Below are 20,057 nucleotides of genomic sequence, written 5' to 3'. Positions count from 1 at the left end.
TATAGCTCTTCTCCTCACTCGAGGGCTATGGTTGTTAATAAATGATAAGAGGTGACGGCGATGCCTTGCTTCGTGACGTCATCAGTATTTATTTTTAAATGGTCCGTGTTCCGTGGAAACTGGAACTCCCGTTCCTCTATCAAGAATTATACGTTTCTTTCCGACCTGATTATTTGTAGTTCTCACGTCGCCGTCGCTGGCGGGGCTGCCTTCCTCCCGGAGCCCGATACGTGGAACTGGGATTCCTGTCCTGTATGCCAGACAGGACTCAATGTTATAGAAAGAATTATAGGTTTCTTCCCGACCTTATTATCTGTAGTTCTCACGTCGCCGTCGCTGGCGGGGCTGCCTTCCTCCCGGAGCCCGATACGTGAGAACTGGAACTCAATGTTATATTTCCTTCATCCAGTCCCGTGGATTCTGTCCCTCGGACATAATCCTGGACGGATCCTATATTTCATTCATCCAGTCCCGTGGATTCTGTCCCTCGGACATAATCCTGGACGGATCCTAAAAGCCTGTGACGAGAGTGACAGTTAAGACATGCAGAGCTATACACATGAGTGTGTGTTCGGTGGAAGTGTGTGTGTCTGCTTACCCCCCGACGGTGTGCGTGCCTCCGTGAGCGTGTGTGTGAACCAGCCGCTGTCAGACGCAGACTGATTCTGCCTTTTATATGACGGGTGTGGCCGCTTGCTGACTTGGGCGCGGTCCGTCAATCAGCTCAATCTGGCGGAGGAGGTGATTCGGGACGTACACACTCCCTGTCAGGCGGCCGAGGGCGTTCCCACCGGCCCGAGGCGTCTTCTGTCTGACAGCGTGTCTGGTTGCCCTGGCAACGCACTTACCATCGCGGGGTGTCGCTCACGAGACCCCACAATATGTATGTAGTTTATGTCCAGGGGCCACCCTGAGGTATTTTGGATTTGTTGACTGGCTGTTTGGGGACTGGAAAGGACGGAGTACATAATGTATTACACCAGGATGACCCCTAGGCCGGGTCTTAACCATAACACTGACCCCGAGAGTGACATTAGATACTGACCATGACTAGATTTTATTTCAAGCAGTTGAAGATGGATGGACTTTATTTTAGAAAGTACATTTTGACCATATTCTTTTTCCATGGTCACTTTTTCAAGCCCTCATTACACACACACACACACACACAGGTCTGTCCTCCTAAACGCTTTATAAAATATACATTGTAGGCAAACAGTTCATTGGTATAAAAAGTTGGTTAGAGATTTTCTTTTAATCATATGTGAGTGTTAAAAACATAAGACCAGACACTTATCACTTAAATGTCCCCATTTATTTGTAGTGCAAAAAAGTCAGAACTACTACAACTTGTTCCAAACCCCTTTTTTGTAGTATGCCATAATCTTAACAGGTTATATAACCTAAACATCAAACAAACACCAAACCAAAACCCCAATAAAGCCACGAAAAAAAGCACAGTGAAAACAAATACTTAAAAATACAACATAACCATCTACTTTCAAACAAGAGCAGACTGGAACATTAAAAAGTGTACATGCATTGTAGTTTTTCAGTTTTGTACAGATAATGACATACATACTGTATTCACAGGGGGTCAAGTCACAAGAGCGCAGCTCTAATACAGCAGAGATCACAGACTAGAGTCTAGCACATCTGGAAAAGGGGACAGCTGATTAACATAAAATATGCTACGTGTAGTGTCTATACATAAGGTTATACATAAGGTGCAATCTATCACACAATCAATTAGATATCAAAATGTTTGATTTCAGGTAAAACATGATTCACTCCCAATCCAACAAGCAAAAGCCCTGTTGGCTTTATCCACTTAAGCCCTATACACTCGTAGTCGCTTGGTGAATGAAAACAGCAACTCAGAACATATTGCGAGCTTGCATATTGCTGTGAAAAAACTAAAAGACTGACATTCTTTTGAAATGTTTGCCTATAAATGAGATGCCCAAAATAAGGACACCAGAGTTCCAAGTCAAGCACCAGGTCTAATCCAGTGTATTGCACAGGAAACATTTTCTCCAGTTTAACTGAGCAGCTTGGGTTCATATACGCACCAGTGACTTCCACTGGGGGAAGTTTCACTTTTAATGTTGAGCTGAGAATTAATGCATGCCATTATGGACTCTGAGAACAACAAGCTGAAGGCCGTTGTCGATATTTAAATACATTCAAATCAGACAGCATAGAAAGTGGTGAGTGCGATTAGGCGCTACACACAACTATGGTGAAAAAAAAGTTTACAATCTATGGGAGGAATAAAAAATTAATAAAATTCATAGGGACATTGATATTTCATCACCGAGAGACATTGCTGGCAAAGTCTCTCAGCGTATATGCAATTTTCCATATTGGTTTATTTGACTCACCATATCTCTGAAAAGATAAATTCATGTGGTGAGGGGGATTTAAGCCTAATTAACTGAGTCATTTCCAAACAGAATTGCGTTCTTTATAAGTACTTTGTTATAACTGAGGGGGATTTTCCGAGGTCTTTCTGTGAGGCACTGAAACAGAACCACTGTTTGTACCGTTTGTACAGTAAAGTGCTTTGGTGAATGCAGTGTAAATGAAAACTTGTGAAAAATCAAACAGAATCAAGACTAAAGCCACTTCACATCTCATCTGTATCTTTATCCCATATTCTTAAGGTCCTTCAATTAGCAAAACATCAACCAGTGAGAAACCAAAAAAACCAACAAAAAAAACAGTAGCTTTAAGGAAAAACTCCAAAAGAAATGATTAAATAAAGAAAAATGAGATTGTTATGGACTGAGGCGTCTTTGTTCTGTCTGTATGCGAGAGGTATTGGGTACATCTGTGTAGCTTCACAAGGCTCATGACATGTTACTTTCTCTGTAATTCTAGCAAAAAGACAAGCACTATTGGAACAGAGAACCCCAAGCACTGAGTGCACACTATTCTATACCATAAAAGACATAAAACGCTATATACAAAAAAATTAAAGACAAAAAAGTGACGAGTCCAGACGTTTGAGAGGACATGGAACAGAGACATCAAAAGCTCTTCAGTTCCTTCCACAATGTCGTTTCCTCTCAGTTCAAAAGGAAACAGTTTGAGTTTTATAAACAGCAGTAGTACCTCTGATTCTCTGGGACTCCCAGAGGAAACAAAACTCATATTGTTGAGAGCCAGCAGGGGGCAGAAGTGGGAAACATTTGAGGGTTTCCTCTGGTGTTAAAAAGGGCATTAAGGCAATGTGATTGGGAGTTGGACAGAAACTCTCCCTTCCAGCATATTCTTTTTCTTTACACTCTCACCCAGTTCTCCTCTGTTTAAGTCTTATCTGGGCTGAGGGCGTGTCAGACCTCTCCTGGCGTTGGTGGACTGTCTCTGCTGAGCCAGAAAGGACATGGCCTGGTTGGATGAAGTCACACGCTCCCCAGCCACTTTCTGATGCAGGGCCATTCCCTGAAACGAGGAGTGGAGAGAGACAGACGTGTTCAGAATGCTGCAACGCAGCGATGCGCAGGCAGGTGTCAAAACAACTGGCAAGATACCACGTCCAGTCCAGTGTATAGCGTGCTTATTATACATGGTCTTGCGAGTGTCACTTTATCATCCATATATAAATATATACACACACACTCACCATGTTGTACCAGGCACTAATGATGAGTTTCTCCTCTTGGTCATGTCTGGCCCTGCTCTTCTCATAGTCATGCTGAATAAACACACACAAACTCACAGGATATCATGCATGAAGGAGCGTGCGCAATATCACCATTAAAACAATCCAATCTGAACTTTTAAAGGAGCACTCTAGCACTTTTCAAGTTTTGCCTTTGTGTATCACTTGGGGTGAAAGCTAGTCATGAATGAATTATGTGGCTGCATTTTCAACGTGTGATTCCAATGCCGGCATTAGTTCCAGAGTACATGTGTATGTACACAGTCATACATGTATGAGCTTGAGTATTCTTCCTAAGAAATACAACACTGATGTGGACAGTGGACAGCAGACGACGCCACAATAAATAATTGGAGATAAGAATAAAAAAATGGCCGAGTACTCCTTTAAACACACACGCACAGTGTACTGTACCTCTAAGTGGTGGATTCTCCTTTCTCGATCAGTCAGCTGGTTCTTCAGGGACTGAATATCAGGACTCAGTTTAGGGGGCTGCTGTTTGGGGTCCAACGTTTTGATCACCTGCACAGAGGGAAGACACAACATCTTCAATGACATACAACATTAATCCTCAAGTCTAAGGATTTATACTTCCTTCAACTCAAGTCTACAGTAGGTATTAGTCAGACCTGCCATGGATGGCTATCCAAATATTGTACATCATGTTGTATAAAACTACTACTACTGGTCAATTTTGAATATGAATGGGATGATCCTTCAGAATAAGACAGAACATTTCATTGATTGCATTGCACTAAAACAGGATTAGTCCGGATCAACCCACCGTCTTGGCCTTCTCCATGTAGCGCTTGTAACGCTCCTCCATGTGCTTCATGTCCTCGTCTTTCTTCCTCAAGATCTCCTGGAGCTCATCGATCTTCTTTGCCACTGAGATAAGAGGGAGGAGTGACAGACGGAAAAAAAAGAGAGTCGAGGGGATGGACAAGAGACCAACAAATCAGTATCAATTTATTCTACTTGACCATGGCTGTGCAGAAATTTGCCTTGGTATAAAATTGACACAATTACAGTTGGTTGTCCGTTTCAAACGGACTGATTTTAACAGTGAATGTGTCAACTCGTATGAACTTCTGTTCGGTTTCCCCCTCATTGAAGAACTCCAATATGGGTGTCACTCCTCAGAGGGATACCCACATTGGAGTGATCTAACCGGGTCACATAAGCATGGTTACCGACCGTTGTTCCATTTCCTGGATACCAAATAGCTTCGTTAGTCAGCATGTAGCTTACTATAGCTAGCTTGCTATAATGTTTATTATGATGAGAAAAAAGGACGTGCGTAGAGGTCTCTTATCCCCAACCTAGTATTGTTAGGCAATGTTAAAGAACTGGTTGATGATGATAGATAACGTACAGTTGGTAGCTCATGTTAACTACAAGCTCATATTAACCAACCAACAGCTGAACAGATGCGGGTTTTGGCTCATCTCCTTACATACACATATGGGTGTTTGGATGAAACCATAATCAGGAGGGTGGAGATAGGAAATATGTTAAATATGAACAGAAGCTGCTCAGAGACAGCTCTGGAGATTCCTTAGGCCCCGGTTCCACCAAAATAACTTTGGTTCTAGAACATGTTCCGTTCCAGATTCTTGGAACCTTGTTGCTTTCATGGAACCGATGGGCATTCTTTTGTTCCAGTTCTGAACCAACTTTTAGGATTCTGAACAAATTAATTTTCAGTCGAAACACTCTGGTTCAATATCAAGTGGGGGAAAAGAACCAAACTGGTTCAACCCCGGTGGAAAAGGGGCCTTACTGTTGCCGTCCACTTTGGGTTCCAGGTCGTCAATAACCTCCCTCTTCTTCTGGAGGTCGGAGTGGGCCTCGTGGAGCTTCTCCCTGGAAGGACCACAGAAGGAGAACATTGTGCTTCTCATAGATCATGCAGGTTGTTTTTAACCAATGGTATAAGCAGACTGGACAGTACTTACAAGTGCTCCTCCAGCTTTTTCTTCAATAAGGACGACTAAAAAAAGAAAAGGAATAATTTACCAATACATAAAAATGGGTGTTACAGTATATGCTGTACTGGAATGAAATTAAGTGCATGCACAAACAAACTACAAAAACACAAGCCGTCAAGAGTCAAATCATTGGCCAGGTGCACAGATAGTGGGCCGTACTTACGATGGCCTGATTTTGGCAGTGTCGGCCGATGGGGAGGGGGGCAGGCGGAGGGAGAGACAGACAGACAGACAGACAGACAGGGCCAGGCGTTAACGATGAATCACCACAGCAAACATATGGGTTACATATCCCACACAAAGAGCACCCAGAGTAGGAGGAGAGCTGCATTGCAATCCTTGAGGGCCAAGAGCTTTCAGCGAAAAGGCCCACTGTTCAATGTATACAGTGGCAACAGGTTTACTGTGCCAGCTGAAATATATATAAAATTTTCACTAATCATTACCCAGGTTCGTATTAGGTTATACACACCATATGAGAGTATGAAGAAGCACCACTGTGATTATAGGTTGATTTTCAAGGATTGCAAAAGCCTCACAGAACATTTCAGACCTAGATGCTGTGTCTTCACCTACAGTACTTAAGAGACCATGCATCCATGCACATCACTGACTTGAACATGAGCGCAAACCAATAATATGCACAGAGTCCAAAACACGATTTGTGGTTGCATCGTGGGTGGTGCCAACGTCCTTTGATCAGTTTAATATTTTTTCCTAGCATCTCTACCAGCTTGATTTAGAGAACACTGTGGCCAGTGACTAAAGGACTGGGTCTGGGGTGCAGGTCAGCCGGTTCATCCCTCCCCTCCACTCACATCCTCCGTTTTGCTGCCTTGCTCCTGCAGAGCCTTCTGGAGCTCCTCCACCTGGGTTCGCAGCTCCGACATCTGCTGCTGGTTCAACCTGGATGACGAGACAGGCTTGTGAATGTGTGCGTACGTACGTGAGAGACGTGTTGTAGAGAGGATACAAAACGAACAGAAAGGAGCCAGGGAAAAACGTGACGAGTAAAGTCAATGTACAAGGTAGATGGGGAGGGGAGGGGGATTATAGAAGAGGGGGAAAGAAAGCTATCCTGTTGGAAACTGAGGCAGAGGTCATATAATCCTCGTACATCTGCTGCAGGGCAATGTTCATCTATTTCACAGTCTCTCTCTCTCCATTCCTCCCGTTTCTGCTGCTCAAAATGCCTCCCACACCATGGGCTTGTGTGCAACATGCATTCACGTACACAGTCCACCCACATGTCCACATGGCCACAGGCATGTGCTGTAAACACACACACACACAAACCAAGGGACAATCTGGCCTTCTGCTGTACGTCCTCCCATTGCAGCCCCCCCCCACACACACACACACACACACACACACACACACACACACTCTCACTCCAGAGGGTGAGCTGACATTTAAGCTAGAGCACTTCTACCATCAGCCAAATGTGAGAAATCAACAAGCCACAACCAGGTCTTAATGTTCGGGGACACATGCGCTCTCGTGCCCACATGACACGATGTGCTGACCTACAAAAAGAAGAAAAGGCAAACATGATAATTAAACAACAGTACCCCACCATCCTAACAACAACCAGCAGCTGCACTCGTCTCTACAGTACCTGTTCTGGCTTTCCAGTGTGTTCTCGTTCCGCTGGGCTTCCTCCAGCTGGACCTGCGCCTGGGCCAGCCTCTCTCTGTAGGTCACCTCCTGGACGCACAGCATCTTGTTCTCACTCTGCAGACGCACCACCGTCTCCCTGGGGATGAGGAGGCGCACGAAGCGGATGATGAGGAAGAGAGAGAGGAAATATTTGGGGGAAAGCAACAACACAAGAAACTGAGGCTTAATTTATGCTCCGTCGTACAAGCCACAGTGTGTCAAATTGTGGGCATGTGTAGATCCATTTTTGACACGACACCGGCAGGCAAGTGTAAAAAGGTGTAACATGAGAAAAGGAACCAGGAGCAGTGGGAGGTCAAGGTTGGATGGCCAAAAGGCAATAGGTCCGTGTTGTGTTGAGCCCCCACCCCCCCCTTCTCTGGGGCCAAAAACATAGCAGTGCCATTTGTCTCTATTTTCGGAGCCAATTGCGCATTTTCGTTCTAAAAATAATCTGCAGCGCCAGTGCCGTCACATCAAAGCAATTTGTCACACTAGACTACAGAATAAATGAATATATAGGGCAGGAGTGGGTGAGTGATTTCAACGAGATCTTGTGTCTATTATAGGCAACGGATGGTGAAATCTCATTGGTCATGCCTAATGCCACCATGCTGTTTGCCATTGTGTACGTAGAGGCACAAATACACACTGAAGAATTACTAGGCAGACGTACTTGAACTCCGTGGGCATTATCTCTGCCGCTAGACTTCCTGCAGTACCGGAGTTATTGCTTCCTGCGGAGAGGAAAAGAGACAAGTTGTCAGAATGACTGCTGTTGGTCCATTCAGACTGAACTGAGAAGCCAAAGTCAGGAGATGAGAAATCTGCTAAATCACTTCAAAGTTGTGACTAAATGTGGGTTTTTTCTGTCCATAATTGCTGACCTGCTTCACCAAGACATTGCTGTTGGATCTGTGCACACCTCAGTTCATCATTGGTCTCACGAAGTGTCTCTCTCTCAGAGATCAAACGCTGGGAAAACAAAACAGACTTAGATCAGCTTTGACATTTCTATCTTACCGTGTTAAGACATTTAGTAACCAGACCCCATTCCTAGATTTTTATTTTTATTTTTAGCAGAAATTATCTGCGAAAAAAAAAAAAAAAATCTATAGGGTGGGAATTCAGTTGCATTCATTTCTACAGGAAGCTGTCTTTTTCAACCAATCACAACACGGTTTTCATGCCAGGGGAATGTAAAACAGATGAGGACATAACATTAGAAAATGGTGAAAAAACCGTTTTGGGTGGAATTCCCCTTTAAGTAACAGTTCCCACCCAGCGTACTCGCATAGTATCAGCCGGTATTAAAAAAAAAAAAAAGTATATATATAAATAAATAAAATCCATAAATGTCACAAATGCTCAAAACAATTTAACTACTTAAAATTCATGCAGATGTCCAATACTGATGAAGTATAGCTGTTAAGTGCTTGATATTTTGCGACTGTCAGTGAGTCACACATTTGACCAACTCACCTCTTTCTCCTTTTCCAAAGCATTGTGCTTGTCGAGAAGATTCTTGTACTCAAACTGCCACTTCTCTGCTTTCATGGCCTCAACAGAGTGCTTGGTATGAAGGTCGTGTACCTGTGAGTGAAGCCATTTACTACAAGAGTCTCACTGCCTTTCTCAGAGGAGTACGCATAGTCACATACAGTACAGTAAATAAACAGTTGCAATAACTTCAATAATTCAAATGTTTTTCCCCCTCACAATTTTTTATCCCACGATTTTTGTAACCCACTTTCTGTCTTACCACTTACTGGGCGCTACACTCCCTATGCCAACCTGGGGAGGGCAACTGACCTCATGCCTCCGTCCATGCATGAGGAGTCCAAGCTGCTTTTTGGAAGGCACACGTTATTCCAACCAGTTCCTTTCCCTGGCTGGCCAGGGGGGAGTTGGTTTAAATGGGTTTTTTGCGGCTTTCGCCTTTATTTTATTTATAGAGGGACAGACAGTATAGGCTGACAGGAAATGGGGGCGAGAGATGGGGGAGTGACATGCAGTAAAGGCCGTCGGGATCAGGAGTCGAACCCGGCAATGCGCGGCACACTGCCAGGCTCGGACTACCGGGCCAAGGTGCCTGGACCGCTGAGCCACGGCCCACGCCAGCGGGAGGGAGTTTAGAGATCAGGATTACTGCATGGTTTTTGTGAAATAATTCTCCTTCTTTGGATTCCCTCCGTTCCTCCCTCCAGCCAAGAAAAGAACAGACAGACTACTAGAAGCATTGTGCAGCTGCCAATTGTCAAAATAGAGATGAGTGATTATGTACTTTGGCATTGACCGTTAACACTAAAGTTAATTATCTCTTGGGACAGTCTATTGATCCTAGCTTCCACAGAAATCCACTCAAATGTAGCTTGATTGTGAGCTTGTGATTGTGAACATTTCTCCTGGGCAGTCTACTTAATGATCATTCCCACCAAGTTTCATGAAAAATCTAGCAACACTTTTTGCAACTACTATTTTTCTACCCGACAGACCTTGACCTTTGACCCCCAAAACTTCCCAACGATATTTTGTGAACAGATAACGAAACACAATGGGGTGAAAACACAACCCAGATTCAACTCCACCGGCAAAGGTAATAATGCCCACACATGGCTTCACTGTGGTGGCATCAAAAACAGACAACCTACAGTATATTCACTATTCAGTAGGTACCCTAGTCTGTAATAAAGTACAATGACATAATACACATGTCGATGCGATGTACAAAAATGCCCACCTGTCTCTTGTAGGTGTCCAGCTGGCTGCGCACAGCGTTTGCCCTGCGTAGCTCCTCCTCCAGCTCACACGTGCGCTGCATGAACACCGTATTGCGCTCCTCCAGGAGGCGCACTTGCCTGCGCAGGTCTCCCAGGTCCTCCAGCTTACGCTTGTATGTCTCCACCAGCGCCTCCAGCCGGCTCACCCGGTCCGACGAGTGCCTGGAAGGAGAGAGAGAGACCATGGAGAGACATTGACAAGAGGTAGAGCGAGAGAGTGTGGGAGGCGCGTTGCATTTGACGTGGTGGTTAAACAAAACGTCTCCTCCGGGATTTGTCCTCTTCTTAAACAATGAATATTAGCTAAGCTGGGTGTAAGTCAATATCCATACGCAAAATCCAACGTATTAACATGGATCATTGTGACGTATGGCACACAGTTAGTAGTCAGAAATATGGGCTGACACAGTGTACAGTTAAATCCCCAGCTGTTGCTACAGGCATGATGGTAGTTTAGCATTCCCTTGTGGGATGTGATCCATTTATACAAGTGTCTTGGAGCAAGAATGCTGATCCGCTATAAGGCGTTTAACCATTCATTCATTCATGGAACATTCATGATGATGAGTACGGCAGATGTTTCTGATGAGGTTGTGCGCTCAGAAACGTATCATATACATACAGTACACATTACAAGATTTTTAGCATGACAGGTAAAAAGGGAATTGAGATCACTTTTCTCAATATGAGAGGCTGTATGGCAGAGTATGATATAAGAGCAAAATGGCCATTGTGGGAATATGGTTAGTTGGACCAAAGATGGTTAATTTACAAAGATCCGCCATCGAGGCGAAAAGGAACACAAATCCTACAAATGGTCTCCTAAGTGGGCGCCGGTGTCTGACGGCAAATTATGCAAATGTCTGCTGGTGCTAGATCCAGAGTGTGTGTTGCAGGGACAGAGAAAGGTCGATTATAAAGTTGATTTTCACCTGATCTTGTCTCTGAAAAATCTTGTCGTATGTGTGAGAGGGAGAGTGACTGATTTAAGCAGTCACACCTGGCCTGAGTCAAACTAGAACTGGACTCAGAGCTGGGTGTGGCTGCGCACCTGTTGTGCATGGACTTGATCAAGGCACAACAGGTTAAATCAGTCACCTCCACAAACACTCAGTAAAAGGATATTATTGTGTATGATTTTCGGCACATGAAAGGAATAAAAACTGTCAACTCAAGGAAGCTGCCGTGTCTTGTGTCCTTCCTTGCCCTGGGTTGTGACTAGCTTTGTCACAGTATGAAAATGTTAGAAAGATTGTGTGGCTTGTGACGATATTTAGTTCAGTCACCATGGGGCTAAAGAAAGCTTTGCCGTGTTTACGTTCACTCTTCGGTTGGAATGAATAGACTCCAATCTGCTTCAGGTCTCACACAGACACGGGAAGTAAACCAGCGATGGCAAGTAGGACTCACCTGAGGATGTCCATTTCGTCTTTGAGGTTCTGGGCTTCCTGTGCGAGGCTGGTGAGCTCTTCGTTGCGGTGGCGCAGCTCAGATACCTCACGCTCCAGAATGTCCCCTCGTACTCGTGCATCATCTCTGCTGGTGTCCAGTCTGAGGAAACGGAAAATCGGTTTTCACCAGCAAAACAAATAATGAAAAATGCAATCTAGAACAAAAGCCAAATATGTAAAATCTTAAGTAAAAATAAACATACATGTTTCTACTTTCTACACTTAATTTGTGTACTCGTCTCATTCAGTAGTCATTCAGTTGTGAGAACAGACACTTGGAAAAGGGTATAGGCTATTTATTGATTGAAAACTTTATTAACAGGCTTTGGGCCAAGCCTCTAGGTGTAGGCTTGTTGCCATTGTGGTCCCCTGTATAATATCGGTCAGAATTGTATCGGCAGATATGACCTTGCAAATAATCAGAGGTCGGATATCGGTCATAATCGTGCACCCCTACAATCAATGCATTGCAACGACTTCTCCATAAGCTTCTAAATTAATTTCCATGACCAGAAGTAACAACTTTTCAGAAAGACAGCACTGAAAATATACATTGTCCTAGAAAGTCATAGAAAGTGTGCATATACTTATACTCTTAGCGTTTACCCACACTTTATCTACATTTGTATCATGCCTCATGTATTTCCCCATGTAAAAATCTGTATATTACACGCAGTCTGGGGCCCCCCTGTGACTAGTACTGTACAATCTAGGCCAAAAACGTCTATTAATGACCTGTAATTCTCCTCCTGGAGTTGCTCCATCTGGCTCTGAAGCAGCAGGAGCTTCTTGCCCGTGATGGCGGTGGTGCCCTCCTGGGAGTCCGAGCGAGTGAGTCTCTCCTTCAGCGAACGTGTCTCGACCTGCAGGGACGACCTCTCCTCCAGGGCTAGTGACAACTGAGCAGATAAGACAAGAGGAGAGGAAGACAGGGTGAGAAAGGTGTAAACTAAAGCATGTGTAGAGGGGTAGATTTTACAGTTATTTGACGACAAACGCAAACGCAGAGTGGCACAAAATCAAAAAGAGAGAAAGACGAGGCAAGGTGCAGATGAAGAACAGATCCTCAAGGTCGGAAAAAATAAAGTGCCATGGGCTGACGAAGAGGCGCGCACATTTCTTCAGAAGAACACTGAACGTGGTCAGGCGAAAAGGAGCCTCACACGTCCTACAGAAAATGCTGAACGACAAACAGATTACATTCAGAGAAACATACAGCGACAAATTCAGCACTCGGTGCAAGACACATTTAGAAAATACATGCATGAGATGTTTTTTTGCCAGTTCACATGCGCAAATTATCAATGGCCGGTTAGTCAGCTGGTATGCTGTGGTCTCAGGCAGATGGAAAGTTCTCAATGGTGCAGTTGTTAGCATTTCCCTGAGGTCAGGACGATGGGGAGGAACACATACTGTACTGGAGGTCCATTTACAGTAGGACCCCAGATGACACTGGTTAATGTTACAAATGGTTGTAGAACATTCCGTTATGAATGTACTGTAGATGGTTGATGTAGACTGAACTGACTGAGGTGGAGAGATTTAGATGGATAGTTTCAACACTGATGCTTAGAGGATGCAGAGTGAGCTCTGGGATTGCAGATGGCCTTCAATACATGTTGCAGTCACATGTGGGGTTGCAGTTAGGCAAGCTGACGCTGTCATTCATATTATAAAGAGGGTGAGTATACTGTATACTTACCAGCAGGCCATCTCTCCTGTTTGAGTACAGCAATACCCTTCACTGAACTTTAAGGACAGATTGCATGCTTTAGGACCAGTCCAAGTTAATCGCATTACAAAAACACAAATTGCTAGTTTTTGCATGTGCTGCAGGTGAAAGAACAAATAGGTGGGTTGAGACTTCAGAGCAGTATTGACGTTTATTGGTGACTCATGTGACCCCATGCTCCCAAGAGAAATGAGTCAGTTCAATGCCATTGAAATCAGTTCAATGTCATCATGATGTTAGAAAACTGTTTAAAAAAAATCTGCTGGACAAATGGCAGTACAAGAGAAAGAAACGGAGCCAAAACCAGTGGAGCCGAGTTATTCCTTACCAGTGTTGCGGTCTTGCGGACTCTATTTCTTTCTCTTACACAACACACTGTCATAGCAAACAATAACAACCCAATTTCAGCAAAGCTAAGCAATATTATGGGCCAGAGCAGTCAGACACACACATGAACTGCCATGCAGAGCACTAGAGCATAACTAGGCTACGCCTCTAAACTATTTGCAGCACTGGACTGATGTCAAGTGGCTGATGTCATTATTCCCAAAGCATGTTTGACATTCCCTGTGCTTACCTGATGCTCAAGGTCTCGACAGCGCTGGCTCATGTCCTCCTTCTCGCCAGCCTCCTCACTCAGAAAGTAATATTTCCTGGACTGCAGACGTGCAGAAGTGACATGAGAGACAGTGGAGGTGTCACAGCAGGCATAGCAAGGAGGGAGTGAACAGGAGTGAAAGGAAGAGACGGAGAAGAACAAAAGACAGGCGTAAGTGATATGCTGAACGGTGTACACAGAGGGCTACAAAAGCGTTGGGTTGAGAAAAATTACTGGGTGGAAAAATAGAGCAGGTTTCACCTGGTAGTCGAAGTCTGTAGTAGTCTCCGGACTTCCCGGTTCGGAGGAAAGCTCTTTGGTTAAGAGCTGTAATGGCAACACACACACACACGACAACAGGATCACGCGATCAGTGTTACTGTCAGACAATAGGTGATCTATTGCATGTTTATGAGCATAAGCACTGAAGAATATTGTTTGCCAGACACTGAGAGCAGAGACACTAGGACTTGTGCTTATCCGGATACGATTTATTTTGAATAAAACCGTGACTAAAAAGCGTGACAGAGCTCACCTCTTGAATTGCCGTCATGACGACGTGCTGGACGGATTCCTCCAGAGTCATTATCTGCTGGATTTGCTCTGTGGAATAGAAGACAATAGAGAGATGCTACGACTCAGCCAAACCCACATTTACTAGATGGAGATCCACCAGTGAGGCCCTCTTTTCCACATAAACTGCTTGTTGAACAACCCCTTTTTACTGTGTCTGAATATAATTGCATGATATTATGCAATGTAATCAACCATGTTCACAGTACATACAGTATGAAACTTTTCCACAAGTCATATGATTTTAAGGAGGTCGGGAGGTAATCCCTCATCTTTAATCCCACAGATGGCTGCCTCTTGCTGGACAGAGACTTTAAAGGAATTTAAAGTCTCTGTCCATGTCCCATGGTATGGTTTATATCCTCAGAAGAATGTATGTGATGCGTAATTGTTAATATACCATCAAAATCTCTTTAACCATGTTTTGTACGTCTATTTTTGAGAATTGTGAAAAATGTGGAATAATTTAGAACATTTCTAACAACACAAATCTTCTCTTATGGGGTCCGTGGCACAAAAACGTATCAAATGACATTCCTGGGCCAAATACATTATCCAGGGGGTCCTTGACATGACTTAGTTGAGAACCACTGCATTAAAGGCCTGACAGGCCTTGTCCTCTAAGCACCTTGCTTCTTTTCACAGCTGACAGCACAGCCCAGCACCAGCTGGACCAGTTTTCCCAGCTCCGTTACATCTCCCATCTCGCCAATCAGGTTCACGTCTGGTAGGTGCTCATCCGATACCTGGTGACCGAGCACCTATCAGTGACAAGACGAAGAGAGGGAAGACATTTAATAGGACACTGGGTGCCGGGACTAGATTGAAAGCAGTCAGTAAAATGGAAAGGAATAGGGGGAGTGTCAGTGAGGGAAATTTCCAACAGCAGAAATATGATATATTCTTACATCATGGTAGTACTCCAGCATGCTCTGAAGAATCTTCTTCAAGTTGCTCACCTGAAATTAGTCATGTCCATTAGTACATACTACAGTACGTAACATTTTCACCAGGTTGCTGCAAAAGTAAAGCCCAACATAAGCCTAAGCCCTATAGACTTCGTCATAGTACAAATAGAAAAAAAGTCTATTCTACAAGCTCAGAGATTTGCCATAAAAACAATTACTTTTCTTTTTTTTTAATCTTTTGAATATTTGACCAAAATAGGGACACCAGGGCTCCATCTCACCTAAAGAAATTCTGTAACGCTGTTTGGTCTTGTGGCCATAAGGACTCTGTTGTTGTTACCATTCTAAGTGCCCTTATTTTATTATACTGTATTTATATATGTATGTATTGTATGTTTTGGTTTTGTTTTTTGTTTGTTTTTCATTTTAAGTAATTGTATTGTCTGTATTATGTATTGTTTTGTTGTATTGTCCGTTTGTCAAAAAAAAGAAATGCAATAAATATATTGTTAAAAAAAAAGAAAATCTGTAACAGTTTCTTTTTGTAGGTAGTCTGCACATGTTATCATGTACTGTACATACTGTAGAGTACATGTTATCGTGTACTGTACATGGTGTATATACTGTAGAGTACAAGTGCATTGAGTACACGGCCCATGTATATCTGTAGTGTTTTTGTTGGTTTCGGGATGGTGTGTCCTTTGTGTTAAGGCAGAGAGAGCCAGAGCAGAAGTATTATTATGAACACAATAAAGTTGAACTTGTATTGTCTAAGCTAACGGGGAACAAAACAACTAGTCATTAGCTGTGATGGTTACTCTACCCCGTCATATCCCATCCTACCATTTCACAAATTACCTTGAGGCGCCAGTTGGCCCCACTCTCCTCCTTGATCATGCCCAGCCATGTCTTATTAAACCAGGAGGGGTCTCTGTTAATGAGAGAACAGGAAACGGCATTGATGAAGAGGATGACCCACCATCTCTGGACATCTACAGTAGATCATATACAGCAGTTTGCTTCCATTCCACTGAGCCCAGGGGCATTTCTTTAGGACAGGTCATCATTACCATTATGGCACACATGAGATTGGTAGGAACACACTCAAACATGAAGAACGCTCTACTCCAAACTAAACTGACCTTCAGATAAATAACCTTCAAAACCAGCTGTGTCAATTCTCATTCAGATATGTGTACTGAGACAAAATAAATATAAATAAAACATAATAAATAATATTAATAATAATATAAATACAAATAAAATAAAAACACCACCACGGTGTAGTCATCGGCTAGGACATACAGTAAGTCAGTAAGATATGGATATTTGCATAACATGGTATCCATTTATACAAATTCACCTATAGCGGTTCAAGGCTTTAACACATTCAAATGTTAGGATTGTAAATGCAAATCACACAAATCCTTCGTGAATCAATTTTAAATCTTTCAGACTTTTTGTTTTGCATAGATAATACTATTGTGTAATTCATACTTCCAAATCCCATAGATATAGATAACCAATTACAGCAAACATACTTTGTATGGTTAGTGTAACTGTTCATTGAAGTTGACTTTGTGATACAATAATGAACTTCTTCTTAACAGACATAATTGTTCTCTTACATTCTGTGTAGAACATGTGCAACAGCCACTCCACTGGTTAGATCATACTTGCTGGTACAGGAAGGCACCTGGAACGTTTGCAGCTGGAGAGATGGAATAAGATCAAAGGAATACAAGACTTGAACCTCATAGGCCTAGAATACAGTTATAGTACATGACACATTAGTTTAGTTGTACACTGCAACCATAAGTGCACTGCCAGAAAGTACACTCATGAACCAAGAACAAGTGTTTTACTGTTTATATGCAACAAGTAGTCCTTCAAGGATTGCCGTGAATATAGGAATTAGTTTTACAAAAAGGTTTAAAGCTAAAAACATAGAGCTTTAATCAAAAGGTGATTATACGCATGGAGTAGAGAAAGCACATAATCCTAAAGTTAGAAGTTAACATAAGTCAATTGAAGGGCTTTGGACAAAATCTCTTTAAATCTTCTTAATGACTAAACAGTTTCTAAGCAGTCAAAGATATGGATAATTGGATACATTTTATATGAACATATATTAGATGGCATGTATTTTTCAGAGGCTGCAATAATTGTAATCTGCAAATTGTGCATAATAATACGCATTGAACAGAACGTCCAGTCAGAGAAGTTTACAAACGGTCTGTGTTCTGTTACGTCATCATTTCAGTGATTGCAAACAGGTGGATTGATCGTCTGAACTCCATCGAGGTATGTCGGACAAACTAATAACTATTGCAGCAGCAGCATAATAAGTAATAATTGCATTAGAAGTCACTCTACTTGAACGGAACTGTGTTATGTCTGTATGTTGACACATAACTTTTGGTAGATAAGAAAAACAAACTGAAGAAAATAAAACTTAATGCACTATTGGCGAACTGTACAACCCGGGCTTAATGACAGTCGACTTCACACGCAACTAGTCAACAAGTTACAGGTGTATATTAAATATTTTAAGTTATCTGGTTATTTAATGCATGTTAACACATTATACTATGGTATTTTCCCCCCACCATCTCTGTTGACATCTGCAGTCACTATTAGCCATAGCTTTGCTAGCTTATAGCCACGTCAAACTTACCCAGTTTAGCAGTGAGTCGCATAGCTCTGCTTTGTCCAAACTCATCTTGTTTTGTCCGCTTATAACCAGCGGCTTGCAGACTGGAGAGATGGATTCCAATCTCAAGCCTTTTGGACAATATTTTGTTGAGCCTCCTAGACTTTGTTTCCACGTCAGACTGTACTATGGCCGCCTCCTGTAATTTTTGGTCCTTGACTTATTTGCTTTTGAACTGTCCGTGCGAGTTTCCGTAGAGCGTTGGCATGGCAACGGATTAGTTGGGACACAAGTCTGTCTGCTGCTTTTCTGGTCATCTGTGTTATTCAGTCATCAGTACAAAGAAGAAAAACATGATGAAAACTTTCCTTTTTGAAGGAAAGGACATTGAGAAACACTTGTGGAGATGGAAAACAGACTTTCAGCAGGCTAAATCTAATGAAAACTAAGTAAAGAACACAATGCTATTAAGACTTATTGAACCCATATTGTTCATGTTGTGTTGTGTACAACTGAAAACTAAGACAAAGACATGAATTACACTTACATTGAGTAAATACAGAAATGAGGATAATAGACATGTATAAATCACTCACAAAATCCATGTCAACTGGAATTCTTACTTTGTATAATTTCCCCTTTTTAATGGCAGGACAGTGATTGTCTCCACCAGGCCGAAGGCATGTGGGGAGAGTATGTTTTGCACTCCGTCCGTCCGTTTGTGTGTCCGTCCGTTTGTGTGTCCGTCCGTGTGTCCGTGAACAGCTAATCTCGGCCACCGTTAACCCGGTCGATGCCATATTTTGCACACACACTCCCTGGATGCCAACGATGAACCTCTGCCCCAAACTTTCCAGAACGGCCTGTTATAGCGCCACCAGGAGGCCGCTTTGTGCAAAACAACCCGGTCGATGCCAAATTTTGCACACACACTCCCTGGATGCCAACGATGAACCTCTGCCCCAAACTTTCCAGAACGGCCTGTTATAGCGCCACCAGGAGGCCGCTTTGTGCAAAACACGTTTTTGCACAGTACACCTACAGATTTTGTCCAAACATCACGCAAATTGGTACACAGTCTCTCTAGAGCCATTCAACGAAACGGGTCTTTCAGATTTATCAGACTCCATCCTGATTGGTTAAGATTGGCTTCCAAAGTTCACAGGAGTGCTCAGTTTCAAACAAAATGCTGCAAATCATGAACACATCGCGTGATTTCCGTGAAATTGTGCACCCACATTCCCACTAGGCCGAGGACGAAATGCCACATGAACAATTTCAACTCAGCCTCAAGGTGGCGCTATAACTGGCCGAAAAGTGTTTTTACCTCTAACTGCACGGATCTGTGGATAACCTGGTGGAGACCTGTGCCCGGAAGGGCACTTTTTCACATGTGTTTTTGTTTTGGCATCGATATTTCACATTTTAGATCACCACTAGATGGCTCTAGTTGACAAATAGCCAGTATTGTATAGCCTCAGATAGCCTACAGCCCCAGCAGACCTACATGGCATCAGGTCAGGGTGTGGGATGCCCTCAAATCTCATGGAGGTACTCACTCGTGCAGTAAGATAAATGGAATCAATTTAAATGACTTTTAAATATTTATTGATCATTATGAGATATACTTTATTAGTCTCCCGAGGAAGAAATTTGTCTTAGACAAAGGGCCCGCATAAGCATAGCCCTAGTCCATGTCGCCACAGTGCAGCGCCAAATAGGCTGATTATGCTGTTCAATAAAGACAACCAAATATTTATTTCAAGGGTAGCCTAGTAGGCTATAGAACCGGGTTCTATTACACTCTGTGCAAGGCTGCACGTCTCCACTATTATTAACGTGCCTACTCTCACACAGCCGCACAAACACGCCCACATGCACACGCACACACGCACGCACACACACACAGTCTCTCACACACACACACACACACACAGAGTTCCTTGGTAATCTGCACACGTCTCTCCCCTGCTTTCAGTCTCTCTCACAATTCAAATAAAATGTTATCCTTCCACCCACTTCTTGTTTGATCTGGCCAGTACAAC

The 20,057-nt window shown here is 43.1% G+C and overlaps 1 protein-coding gene across 1 annotated transcript; it reads right to left on the bottom strand.

The window, feature by feature from the left end:
* Nucleotides 1-1,237: 1,237 nt before the first annotated feature.
* Nucleotides 1,238-18,216, bottom strand: hook2 (hook microtubule-tethering protein 2). The gene is made up of 22 exons (XM_083780004.1): nucleotides 18,037-18,216; nucleotides 16,988-17,070; nucleotides 16,218-16,290; nucleotides 15,360-15,410; nucleotides 15,080-15,212; nucleotides 14,414-14,481; nucleotides 14,140-14,205; nucleotides 13,858-13,938; nucleotides 12,284-12,447; nucleotides 11,508-11,648; nucleotides 10,058-10,259; nucleotides 8,800-8,910; nucleotides 8,205-8,292; nucleotides 7,994-8,054; nucleotides 7,277-7,414; nucleotides 6,477-6,564; nucleotides 5,626-5,660; nucleotides 5,451-5,533; nucleotides 4,452-4,555; nucleotides 4,082-4,189; nucleotides 3,629-3,700; nucleotides 1,238-3,447 (listed from the first exon to the last, which is right to left on the bottom strand). Exons 1-22 carry the CDS (start codon nucleotides 18,079-18,081, stop codon nucleotides 3,319-3,321), a joined length of 2,124 nt encoding a protein of 707 aa, XP_083636130.1. The 5' UTR covers nucleotides 18,082-18,216; the 3' UTR covers nucleotides 1,238-3,318.
* Nucleotides 18,217-20,057: the final 1,841 nt, after the last annotated feature.

The sequence above is a fragment of the Protomyctophum parallelum genome (assembly GCF_964188405.1).
Source record: "Protomyctophum parallelum genome assembly, chromosome: 13".
Taxonomy (NCBI): domain Eukaryota; kingdom Metazoa; phylum Chordata; class Actinopteri; order Myctophiformes; family Myctophidae; genus Protomyctophum; species Protomyctophum parallelum.
The sequence above is the reverse complement of the archived record's forward strand: the minus strand, read 5'-3'. Positions and strand labels throughout refer to the sequence as shown.